General features: G+C 40.4%; 1 protein-coding gene across 2 annotated transcripts in view; it reads left to right on the top strand.

Moving 5' to 3' along the window:
* Positions 1 to 13,431, top strand: part of LOC124280632 (myeloperoxidase-like) — a 52,571-nt gene extending 39,140 nt beyond the window's left edge. Inside the window, exons 1-13 of one of the 2 annotated variants that reach the window (XM_046716612.1) lie at positions 2,504 to 2,728; positions 4,252 to 4,381; positions 4,987 to 5,186; positions 6,344 to 6,544; positions 7,298 to 7,376; positions 7,885 to 7,991; positions 8,712 to 8,813; positions 9,196 to 9,309; positions 9,653 to 9,813; positions 10,449 to 10,999; positions 11,350 to 11,519; positions 12,090 to 12,189; positions 12,634 to 13,431. In XM_046716612.1, coding sequence (XP_046572568.1) covers positions 5,138 to 5,186; positions 6,344 to 6,544; positions 7,298 to 7,376; positions 7,885 to 7,991; positions 8,712 to 8,813; positions 9,196 to 9,309; positions 9,653 to 9,813; positions 10,449 to 10,999; positions 11,350 to 11,519; positions 12,090 to 12,189; positions 12,634 to 12,985 — 1,986 coding nt within the window. In that variant the 5' untranslated portion in view covers positions 2,504 to 2,728; positions 4,252 to 4,381; positions 4,987 to 5,137 and the 3' untranslated portion in view covers positions 12,986 to 13,431. Of the gene's footprint in view, positions 1 to 2,503; positions 2,729 to 4,251; positions 4,382 to 4,986; positions 5,187 to 6,343; positions 6,545 to 7,297; positions 7,377 to 7,884; positions 7,992 to 8,711; positions 8,814 to 9,195; positions 9,310 to 9,652; positions 9,814 to 10,448; positions 11,000 to 11,349; positions 11,520 to 12,089; positions 12,190 to 12,633 lie in introns of those variants that run through there. The other variant, XM_046716611.1, reaches the window with a different exon arrangement.
* The last annotated feature ends 6 nt before the right edge of the window (positions 13,432 to 13,437 follow it).

Below are 13,437 nucleotides of genomic sequence, written 5' to 3'. Positions count from 1 at the left end.
TTGCACTTCAAGTGGTTTCCAAATGTTCAGCCACATTCTATTAAATTGAAATAAATAAATGACGTCAGTGCACCATAATGCCCCATATTGCGCCTTACTTGTTATTCATTTTCATTTCCAATAGAAGTAAAGCAGGTTAAGATGTTCTGCAGGTGCGTGTTTAAAAAAATAATCTAAACTTTAGTAATAAAATATTAATCTCATGTAGAGGGTATATACGAAAATTCTACCCACCCATTTTTACCTCACCCAACCACTGTTTACTCCACCCCACCCGTCCGCAACATATATTAGAGTCCATTCCTTGACCGCCTGCTGACCTTATCGCTTCTACATCAGGCATATAAAATGATTGCATGTACGAAACGCTTCACCGCCCCAATGAACTGTAAAAGATTTTATCTTATATATGTCAAAGCAAATCTACAGGGTGTTGAACGGAACAATATGATTGGTTGGTTCTGCATGTCACGTGTCATTTCTGTTTGTATTTAAAAGCAGGTAATATTAGTCGTAAACATTGCAAGTTGTTGCTTTATTTTCATCCACTGGGAAGGTAAGTTGCGTTACCGTTGAAAGTTGCTCCACACGTAGGAATAATTTGATTATTACCTCAATTTATCAATATAAATACATAAAATATGTTTGAATATATTTCATGATGGAGTAATTGATTATAGTCTCAAAAACAAAATATTATACGACTATTTGTTTTGATTTACATGTAGGCATGTGTCATAGTCATGTTCAAATATACATGTCTATATTTCTGATAGTTTACACTTGTCCATACACTGTCAAAAACCCTTACGTTGTGTCGAACTCAGAGCTTTTCGCTCCCATTGCTTAGTTTATGCATCATTTTCGGTTGTGTCGAGCATCGGGAAAGTCGACGTACTTAGGCAGATACTTTCACAAACGATACAACGGTGTTTGACAGTATATATCAGACATTTACCGACAAAAACAATTATGTTTTGTTACCGGGTGATATATCCATGAAATGCAGACACTGAAAGCGGTTCCATTATGTTTCGTATTTTGATTCGCCCTTGCTTTCTCGTATATGGTATGTCCTGATACATAAACAGCCGGGTAAAAAGAAAGTATACTACCAAGTTTGATTATGGCTGCAACTGAAGAAATGGTTATTCGATGTTGATGTATTTGATACGGGTATACAGTCAAAAACTATCTTAAGCTGACAATGTTTCGGAGAACGTTTTGTGCTTTATTGGTCAAATATAGTGTTTCAGAGTATACTTTCTTTTCCCCGACAGTTTAATGTAAGGTGTTTGTAATTACCCGCAGAGCCTTATACGGTGCTTTTGCTCTGGTACTGTTAAAAGGAAATGTATTGCATGTTTCTAGATATTTCTGAAAAAAAGACGTTTACATGTAAGCTCAGGGTAAATATACAATAATAAACCCGTTTTAAGGAACACTACGTACAGTTGTTAGCCAATGCTAATTTGTGTCATCAGAAATATAGTAATGTTCTTAAATGCAATCGACGTCCAACATAGGAGAAACCTCACAAATTGAAGTTTCGTTCTGTACATTGGATCCTGATACCGTTGCTCAGCAACACTACATGAAAACGTCGCTACTACAGTAAAATGAAAGGGTTATTATTTATGATGTCTTGTTTTCCTTGCATATATTTAGACTTTGGTTCTGTAAGAATGGCAAGGTAATGGGAATGATCAACTTCACTATTTCAGTTGATATTATGCTATCCACAGCTGTTTGAGGACAGCCTCAGAATCAACACCGAAACGTCGGTACAACTGTAAAAAGAACTTCATCATTCATGCTATATGTTTCACCAGTACCGTATATGCCTGTCCAAGAGCCAATTGGGTAGTTCCATGCTCGTGGTGTCATTCACAGGATTGTCTGATTCTGATTGTCGGAACAGCAAAAAAACAAACCAAAACAGAAACAAAAACAAATTGGCAATAGAAAACATGCATGTACATCCATATCATGTTGATCACTGGATTGTCTGGTCCAGACTCGGTTTTTACGGACAGCCACCATATAGCTTGAATATTGCTGAGTGCGGCGTTACACAACAAACGGACAAACAAAACCTGAGACGGTGAGGGTTTTAAGCTTATATGCGGCTTGTTGTGTCCTGTTCTTCCCTTTTATGGCTTTTTACAGTACATCGGCTGCAATCGAATATCTAGATTTCTCAATGAGTGATACTTTTAGACTAGTTTATACGGCAGTCTTCTACATTCATGCCCAATTCATAAAGACGTCTTCCTAATGCAGTGTCACATTATTTGTTAACCGTTGGACGCTATAGTGAACTTGACTATAATGTGGAATAACTTAAAAATGTTTCAAACGCTTTGAGTCTCTATATATGCCACGTTGTTTAACGCGTCATTAGTTGGGAGACCATCATGATATTTATTGTATTCAGGTTAAATGTGTCATGCAATATGTGGCAGGTAAATAATAAACTCTTTTTCGCTTTTTCAGACCTCTATATACATTATCCTGAGGTATCACTGGACAAGGGCCATATGATGTTGTTGCCTGTACTGCTAGGATGCCAGCTGGTGATGGTCACTGCACAGGTTCGACGAGAGACTACCTTACCCAATAAAGGTTGACAGAGAGACTACCCCACCCCCGAAAATCGACCTGGAAGTGGAAGCCAAGCTGATTCTGGAAAATGAACTCAGATTACAAAGGAAATTTCTGGAAATAGGTAAATTTGTTTGTGATTCCAATGTTTAAAAGAGTATTGTTCTCTGTTTACAAGACATTAAGTTTTTCATCCGATGGTGTTACAATGGGATCAGTTGTGAAACCTTTCTTAGAGTAATTTTTAGATATACCCACACTTTCCGAGGTGTGTCGCTCAATACTCCTACTGTTTGAGTCGTGTGGCCTCTGAGGCGCGAGCCGAGGAGACCACACGACTCAAACAGTAGGGGTATTGAGCGACACACCGAGGAAGTGTGGGTATATCTGACTTATACCTCACTTCTGGTCGAGATACGAGTTTACTATAACACTTTATATTCTAAGAATGACAAAAAATGTATTTGTTTTCCATCTGTTTCATTTATTTTTAGCCCACTGGTTAAGACCCTCAAATGTCCCGCGTCTATAGTCTGTTTGCAGTGAAAACGTACAGATGAATTTCACTTTTAACAAAAAAGTAATCAAATAAAGTGAAATTAAGATTGCGAATCTCATAATTTGACCTTGCCAAATGAACATTTCAGAATTATATTCAACTAAGAATAAAATTTGTTTAACAAATGATCATAGTTTCAAATCAATATTATTGGTTTGTATTACAATTTTAAGGGGGTAAGCGCAGTAGTTGGAACAGTGAAACAAATGCCCGTGCGGTACGTAATGAGCGTTAACTTCGACCAAACCTACATGTTCTCGGTGTTTCATTTAATGCGCATACCCCCTTATAATACAAACCAATAACAGCGCTTTGAAACTATGATCGTTTGTTAAACAACTTTTATCCTAAGCTGAATATAATTCTGAGATTTAAATGTTCAATAGGCAAGGTAAAATTATGGGGATTTGCAATCTTAGTTTCACTTTATTTGATTTACTTTTTTTAAGTGATATTCATCGGTACGTTTTCACTGCAAACAGACTATAAGCAGTCCATTGCACCTGCATGCACGGGCTTGCACGATTTCACACGATTTTAAAAACCAGTTCGGGCGCGAGAATGATTTCAAGTAGCCCCAAATATGCGCAATATTACTGATAATTGACATTTGTATGGGCAGACCAATGCGCATGCGTTCTCTGACTCGCATGTGGCATAGAAAACATTTGGAAGATCACACGTTCGTCGGCCATGGATGCGGAAGAGTGGACAGAGGATTTTCTTTCTCAAATTGACAGTTCGTTAGCGTCACATTTCGACCTGGATGATAAGGAAGATTTTGAAACAATCGAAATCTCAATGTGAGTCCATTGAAATAGAATTATATTTCGCCGTTTGTTGTGTCTTTATTGCTTCGGTATACCCTAGTGAAAAAGTGTAGGTGAATCATTGATACACCTACACTTTTGACAGGTGTACCGGTCAATACACCTACACTTTTAACAAAGGAAACCAAGGCAACGAGACCGGAAGTGGGGCATAATTATAAAATTGTAAACTTCAGTATGTCTGTCATTCCTGTTGCGCCTAGTCGATTCATCGCGATGTATCTGAAATGCCCAACTCACTCACAAAATTACTTGTAGATTCGTTGGTCAATCAGACGGGAACTACGATCCACCAGCACAGCAAGTTCACCTTCACGACATTGGAGAGCATCCGAAAGGGCGAGAACCATCGGCTGAACGTCATTATAACAACCCTGGGACTCAGGCAGTGAGTTTCATTTATTTCAATGACAAATTTATGGATAACAACTTCCTTTACTTTGTGGGTGAGACGCATTGGTACAGATTCCTGTCCCACAAGAAAATAAAGTTGTTATCCATAAATATTTTCCAACTTCTAAATTGCCACTCAAATAAGTTATTTCATTTATTTATCTGCGATGTATGCACACGTTAACAAACCATGATTTTTTGTTTAAGGATATTTTATAATCATCGGCTGAAGTATGAAACCACATAAAAGTGTTACAAATCAGATTGTCCTCACACATTTCACATAGCCATGATTACCTTCAGTGGTATTCAACCAGATGTGAAATATATTATGATTCTTTGATTCCCGGTAACATCCAATATGGCTAGGGATTACATCAGATTCTGATGATTATACAATTTAATCGATTACATCCGCAATAGATGACGGAAACTATACCAAACAATTTGCCATGGCGATCCATCCTTCTCACAATCGTTGTCTCAGACACATGTTTTCACACTTAAAACAATTATTAAGAAAAATAACAATCTATGTAACTTTTATATCTATTATTACCCGTGTATGCATAAATATATAATCGCTTAATTTACATTAAGAGCAAACATACCGGATGACCAAATCAGACCAGAACTTGAGTCAGGATTTGGACCCGAGGTCTTCTGCGACGACAACTGCACGTGTGATAGCAACTACCCCTATAGGACAGCAGACGGTCACTGCAACAACCTAGAGCACAACTCGTGGGGTATGGCGTCCATACCGATGAGGCGTTGGCTTTATCCTGCATATGACGATGGTACGTGCTCTGATCATAATGACTTTCTCTTTGTGATGAGAACTATGATGATAAATTGGTTTATTGAAGAGGGAACGTACTGAATGGCCAATTGCAGTCATCAAATTTGTAGCAGTTCGCAGGTTGTTGACCTTTGGGCGTCCCAAAGAAATGAATTTGAGTTCGAATCTGTATCGTTTTGATTATGTATCAATGTTAGCCTGCAGTGTCCCTGTGTTCACCGGTTTCAGGAAATACTTTTTTCCTTGAGCAATAATCCCTTGAATTTAACTTGGACATTGTTCACAGTGACGTTAAACTAAACTGTGACGAAAAAGATAATAGGCTTTATAAAGTAACTTTGAAGAGGTTTATTAAATGAATGCACAGCCCTATATTTGTCAAAAATATCCTTATGGGAGGAAGACCCAATATGTACACAACTGAAAGATTTGTACTACACAAAGATCACACATTCTTAATGAGCGACAGATACTGCATTGGCTGCTACTGACCCGCGTATAAATTGTGTACTGTTGGATTGACACAGTCAATCATTCTGTTTTGTTTTATAATCTATTTATATAGCGCCGAGTTCCAGCTAGGCTGCTCACAGACGCTTTGTTTTTTTCCTCGATCATAGTATGTCAGCCTCAACGGCACTTCGTACTAACAATCTCAACTCCCTGGGGATCATACAACTTTTGCAGCCACTAGGCGCACCGAGTTAATGTGGCTTTTCCATCCTTACGACGTACCTATTCACAGCTGGGTGGAATGGGACACATAGTCACAGTACTTTGTCCAAGTTTACTGCACGTTGCTGTACCCGCAACTAGGTGTTTGCACGTATTCATGTGGCCACCATCTGGTCGTATACCAACGGATTCGTGGGTTCTTTTAAGTGCACAGGGTTGTGAACTGTACACTAGGGGTTGTGACAACACTGAAAGAGTCTGCACACAAAGTTGACTCCAAGTTTTTACACCCGGTCACAGGTGGGCTCGATCCCGGCACCTCAAGCTCGCTGGATTACTAGCCTGGCGCCTAAGCCAGTTCGCCCAACACGCCCCACGTGATGTCACCACGTAAGGTTAAAAAGTGGTGGGCATATACACACAACGCTTCCACTTCAATATGATTCGGTTTAATTGCTACATTTCTCAACCCAAACACAGGTGTGTCGACACCGAGACAGCTGGCATCATCAGGAGTGCCAAATCATTTGCCGAGTGCTCGGACGGTCAGCACGACCGTCCACACCCCGTCAACTAATGCTGACCTCCACGTCAACTACACCCACATGCTGATGCAGTGGGGTCAGTTCCTGGATCACGACATCACCAGCACACCGACACAACAGCTCACACAGCCAGGAAGTAAGTCACGATCATTTTAATAACGACTAAACATATGATTCTTTCTATCATCGGTCAAATGCATCTGCAGCATGTACAGAAATTTAGAAACAGCATTCAGAATCGCCATACATATATTTTGCATTTGCAGTGAAGACCCTGATGCAGGTTGGGCAGATAGTAGATATATATATATATATATATATATATTATTCTTTTGGAGGGTGTGGTGGGGGATGGGGGTGTCTTTGGTAGGATTCTGGTGAATGAACCTGATCATGACACGCATGCATGATGTTCCCAGGTCATGTTATTAATGGGGCGTAGGATATTACAAAAAAATCCGCATCTGCTGTTTGAAAATACTTCAGACCTTTGCAAACGAACGGGGTATTCTGAAGCCCCATAAAATCCAACTTACACTGCATGCAACGATTCAACATGTAGTAAACACCCTTGTAAGAACTGCAAGTGGGCCAGTATCCCATGCATCGCTGAACACAGACATTCTGGATTTTAGTATCTATCTCGTCATAAAAACTCTGCAAAGCATTTCCTCAACCTGTTTCTTGAAAAGGGCTACCGCGGAGTCAACTATTAGTTTAGAACGTTTGTGTATAACAGAACCAAACCCTACTGTCCCTAATTGTCCGTTTGTTTCTAATGATGCAAACAGGATGACTTTGTAATGTGAATGTAAGCATTATCCGCCTCCGCTTTGATGTAGATTTGAATGAACAGTGTTATGAAACCGTGTTTTATACATCCCGACAGACCCCTACCAGACATCGGTTGCGTGCTGCAGCAATTCCTTCCCTAATGGTGGTATCTCACAAGCAGACCTGAATGCAAGGTTGGTGATGAAGTTGATCGAGTATAGTCTCCTTCTTACAGTGCTACGGGAGCACCTCAAAATGCGTATACAAATCTTATTCTGGAAATAGTTTTGATTCATGCTCAGTTCCCGGGATAGATTCCGTATAAGCATGAAGTCCCATGTCTCATATATAGTCCAGCTATATGGCGGCGGTCTGTAAATAATTGAGTCTGGACCAGACAATCCAGTGATCAACAGCATGAGCATCGACCTGCGCAATTGGGAACCGATGACATGGGTCAACCAAGCCAGCGAGCCTGACCACCCGATCCCGTTAGTCGCCTCTTACGACAAGCACGGGTTACTGAGGGTTCATTCTAACCCGGACCTTCACGGGTATCTTCCACAGTAGTATCCAAATGATGTATCTAATGGTTTTGTTTGTCAAACGTTTTGCTAGACTAGATTATTATGACATGAATGCTCACATGTATATCTTTGTCCATGGGGAGATATCAAGCTCGATCTGTTTTGACATTAACAGGCCTCAGTGTTTCCCCATTCAAGTACACCAGCCGGACAGGAACTTCACTTTTGACTGTATGAATTTTGTACGGTCTGTCCAGGTTGAAAACGCCAATTGTACCTCAGGTATGTTTAAGGACCATTGGGAATGCCTATTTTGATATGTTGTGTTGTTGTTTAACGCCGAACACAACACTCAGCACGCCGCACTCAGCAATACCCCAGCTATATGGCGGGTATCTGTAAACAATCGAGCCTGGACCAGACAATCCAGTGATCAACAGCATGAACATTGATCTAAGAAACGATGCCATGTGTCAACCAAGTCAGCGAGTCTGACCACCCGATCCCGTTATCCAATTACGACTAGCATGGGTTGCTGAAGATTAATTCTAACACGGATCTTCACGGTTGCCAGGTTAGAATACGTCACCATCAACGTATGCTGATCGAAAGAGGCCATTAAATGGACTTAGATTAGTGGTCAGCCTCATTTAGGTTCTTTCAGTACAGGACACATTGCGCATCTGGAATAGTGTTGACACTGACGTTAAACGACAAAAACAGCCATTACATACTTTGTAAGATTAGTTCGACAACAATGGGTTGGGACCAGAGATTCCTCCTAATTAGGGTCAAATAGGATATTGGGTTGCAAAACGGTATGTGAGCCCAAAACGGTATGTGAACCTGTCTTACGGCTGGTATGAAACTAAAGTGCTATTAAAAGCGGGAGTGTACCAGCGATGTCACACTTATGCACTCACATACGAAACATGGTTTTATATGTATGCTATGAACAATTATACATCACCGTATAATTATTTAAACACTTATTGTCCCTAGCTCCCGTGGAACAGCTGAACCAGATCACAGCTTACATCGATGCCTCGCAGGTATACGGATCCTCTCAGGAGGAACAGAACACACTGCGGACTTTTGTTGATGGTAACTAAAGAAACATAACATGTTAGTTTCTGTTCCGGAGAAAATAAACCCAGAATACAATGGCTCACTAAAACATTTAGAAAGTTAATTAGAACATGCTATTTAAATTTTAAAAGATTGTTGTGTTTATGACACACTAGCTTCGAAATTCCCCTTTTGGTTATCTTTTAACATTATGAGATTTAGGCAGCCCTGGATTTCGATCATATTCTTAAATTCGTACACTGTTCCTGAATTACTGCACATCTTAAATGCCTAAATTTGCGATTTCTTCCTATTAAACTGACATGCCTTGACGTGTAAATACGGTTCCATGCGACTTGATGTGCTGCAACCGGCATATTTATACAGCTAATCACATACCCAATGATATCTCTTCCAGGTTTATTGAACGTAAGCAGTGTCGTCAGTACTCCGCGCGAACTGCTTCCAGAAGACACCGCCAACCCCGACAGTTGTAACCAACAAGTTCCGTCTGATTTTTGTTTCCTTGCAGGTAGGTTGTGTTCAAGTAGGAAAGTAGAGTTCACGTCTGGCAAAATGTTAAGCACCGAATCATGTAAGTGTCTTTACAAAAGAACCAAACTGTAAACAATTCCAAAAGAAATACACTGCTTTGTTTTTAAGTGACCAGTGTTGACGGGCAGATGCTTGATCTCTTAAGATGACCATCATGTGAATGAAAAGCCCAATCTGCAGAACATCTTCACCATCATCAAGAGGGAACAAGAGCTCTTATAAAAGAGCTGACCTGTTAACATTTCCAGAAGAAACACGCTTGTTTTGGTTTCAGGTGATCAGTGTTAATATACAACATACCGTACAATTTATCTCTTAAGGTGACCACCGTGTAAATGAGAACCCCATTCTACAGAGCATGCACACCATATTCATGAGGGAACACAACCGTATTGCAAGGAGGCTGAAGCAACTGAACTGTCACTGGGGGGATGAAAGAACCTTCCAGGAAGCCAGGAAAGTAGTTGGAGCTATTATGCAGGTTTGGATTTTGAACATTTGACGGGGGCTCGGCTCTGTTCCAGTTATGTCGCAAAATAATCGATTCTGGGCCAGACAAATCCGTGTTTGATATAATGATTAGCGTTCTGAGTTGTCGGGGTATACTATGGCAGTAAATCAAGTCAGGGAGCCTTTCCTCTGGATTAGTCGCTTCTTACTATAAACAGTACATGTTGGTGAGGACCTCTTTTAACCAGGACCCGTACTGAACTGAACTTTATATAATCTCTGGCCACGTTTTGCGGCATTAGAGGTACATGTTTACATCATTATGTACAACTTATATATGTTACATACATGTATGATACACAAAGTATTAATAAATACATATCGCTTGGTTGTAAGAATAACCAGTTAATTGAACAATGTTACACTCATGCGTTATTGTTTATCTTTCGTGGGGGCGTTGTTTAAAATGAGACATTATTATTTTGCAAAATATTGCTAATTTCCTAATTGTTCCTAGTCTGTCAGAGTGAAAAGGTGGTTCATCTTGTGCATATTCGGCTTTCTACAGAAATAGTTGTTGATATAATAATTATGTTTTCTTTTCTTGGGCCAAGGTAGGGCATTGTTTGTAAGTCATTATGGCAGTTGATTCATTGTTTGTTACAGGAAATCACATACGACGAATACCTACCAATCATCCTCGGCCCAACAACCATGAATGACTATGGACTGACTCTAGGCTCTGGCACGGCGTACGCTAATGTCTATAGCACAACAACAGACGCCAGCATCAGGAACGCCTTTGCAGCAGCAGTCTTCAGAATGGGACACTCCATGATCCGAAGCTTCATGAGCAGTTTCAACGTGGCCTATGCCAATGTTGGTCAAGACAGACTTAGTGATACTTTCGGAAACACCAACCTGATACTGAGTGCAACAAACAGACACGTTGGCCATTACTGCAGAGGTCTGGTCGAGGACTGCGTCCAGTCAGTGGACAGCAAACTGTCACAGGAGGTAACTGACCATCTCTTCCCTGATGCTGATGGAAATAGTCTTGATCTGGCCGCTCTCAACATTCAGAGAGGAAGGGACCATGGTCTGCCTCCCTACACTCACTGGAGGCGTTTTTGTGGTGTTCCTGATGTGACCTCTATCGCAGATCTTGTATCGACGCACACTGCAGCGTCTGTTTCACAACTTGCGACTGTATATGCGTAATTATATTAACTGTACTAACTTCATCATATATTTATATGACACATGTGCTTTTCAGTAAAGGTGCTCGTCCTTATACGGAAAATGTTTTTTGGACATTAAATATTGAATATTTTTCAGTGACAGTTACATACTTTTTGACACATATTATCTGCATAATCTGTGTAACTGAACATCCGTAATGCGTTCCAGAAATGATAACTATCAGATTCACTTCTATATGTTTCTATTTATGTCTGCATCACATCGTGCTCGTTTAAATCAAGCCCACCAACATTTAGCTTTGTCGTGAACACGTGGTTAAAATTAGCTGTTTGTATGTTTGATTCAAACTTTTCTTTCACCCCAGAGATGTGAACGACATTGACCTGTTCACTGGAGGACTGTCAGAGATGCCAGTAGCAGGTGGACTTGTTGGACCGACCTTTGCTTGTCTGCTGGGAAAACAGTTCGAGGCTCTCAAGAAAGGAGACCGATTCTGGCATGAGGAAGACAACGACTTCGTGAAATTTACCCCAGGTCGATATTTGTCCTGTACTTCAAATTAATAGTTGCATATCACAAACTTATGCAGCGATATTTAACACGTACAAATACGTGATCATTAGCTGTTTGAGTTTGGTCTACTATGATAGCAAGCCGCTTCGGAAGTGTGATTTTGTTCTAGGCGCTTGCCATCACCGTTGTCATGCGCCTGGGTTTTTACAAAAGTGGGAAACGTCTATTCAACATGTAACTGGGGCTCTCTGTCGTTTTTGCATGCCAAGCCTGTGACTGTGCCTTCGAAACCTAGATTCACCCAAAGTATGATCCTTATGTCAGGACTGTTGTTGTACTCTGACCTGGGGAATTCAACAGAGTGGCAAAGGTCTCAGACAGGCACCAATGCGGGCTTTCCTGCGCCCTTCTCATGACGATTTCAATCCAAATTAGACAATTAACAAGCTATCATCATTAAGCTGAAATATAGCGTGTGTGAGGCATGAAACAACAAGTAATACGCTTTTCCATCATTAATATGGTAGCTTTCTTATGTACTGAATTCTATCTGTCTGTCATTTGAAACAAGATGTGTCCCTATCATTGCAGCTCAGCTGGAGCAGATCAGGAAATCGAGCCTGTCCCGTGTCGTGTGTGACAACACAAACACAAACAGCATACAATCAAACGCATTTGTCAAGGATTCAGTGTATGTATATCGCCTGGCTTTGATTATCAGATGGTTTACTGATTTCGTTTTCAGAACGAAGGTGCTTGAAATAATAAAATAGTTTTAAAAGGTCAAACTAATCAAAAATGAATATTCAGGACTGGTAGGATGAGAAACGTTGTAGTTCTCTCTGTTCCGAGTTCAATGTGACATCAAACACTTCTGAGAATGATCGTTTAGTCAATCAGATTTTAATTTACTTGCTGGCATGTAAAACACGCGGTCACACATATGTACATAATCCATCTGTTTTCCAATGTAATCAGTGTTGCCGAAATAGTCTCGTCACGTTTTCGTCATATCAAATTAATGATCACCTACCTACTGTGACCGGAATACGTGCACTGATATGGAAGACATACATATTGAAAGGAACCTTTCCTCTGGAAGCGTGTTTCATGACCTGTTTCTTCTGAACTTCAGGGTCTCGTGTAGTTCTCTGGATGAAATTGACCTGACTCCATGGAAGGAGGTCCAAGGCACATGGTCGGGTTGGACTTCCTGGGGACCATGCAGTGGTGGTATCCAAAGACGCAGCCGCATATGTGGCCCTTGTAACTGTGGCTGTGAAGGCCCCAACGTAGACTTCAGGTTGTGCACGGCTGTAGTGGACGGGTATGGGTGGACTAAATGGGGCAAATGGGGAGGCTGTAACAAAGAGATAAGAACTCGAACTAGGGATTGTCTTTGTCCCGGGGTCGGCTTGCAGTCAATCAGCTGCAAAATTTCGATCGAGGATGCTTTGCTCCAAGAAGCAAAATCGAAAAATCCTTAAGATAAATGATCACGAAACATAGCTCAGTATGTTCAAAGGTACCCAATAGTATCCCAGCAGGTACCAAATAGTATTAAACCTACGAAGATGTGTTCACTTGTAATATCGTAGGATCCATAACCACTATTGTAATGCTTGTATCATGAATCAAAAGGGTTCACACTGCTCTGCACAGCTCCCTCCGTTCAGACAACAATCATTTGACCTCTTCGGACATTGAAAACGACGTTAATCCTAACCTAAGCCAGAGACTGTCATGATTTTCATGATTTTCCAAGAAACGAAAACAAGACTTATGCATATTGAAAGAATGATATTATGAAATCAAATATAACAAACCATGTTTCTCAAGCCTGAATCTATTGACTTGAGAATAAGGCTTTACTGACAACTACAATAACATTTCATCACAATGACAATAAAATAAAATGATTTCATCACAATGACGTGTT

The sequence above is a fragment of the Haliotis rubra genome, unplaced genomic scaffold (genome assembly GCF_003918875.1).
Source record: "Haliotis rubra isolate DU_JTF1 unplaced genomic scaffold, ASM391887v1 Scf270, whole genome shotgun sequence".
NCBI classification, from domain to species: Eukaryota; Metazoa; Mollusca; class Gastropoda; order Lepetellida; family Haliotidae; genus Haliotis; species Haliotis rubra.
Note: the sequence above shows the minus strand (reverse complement) of the source record. Positions and strands in the feature narration are given on the sequence as shown.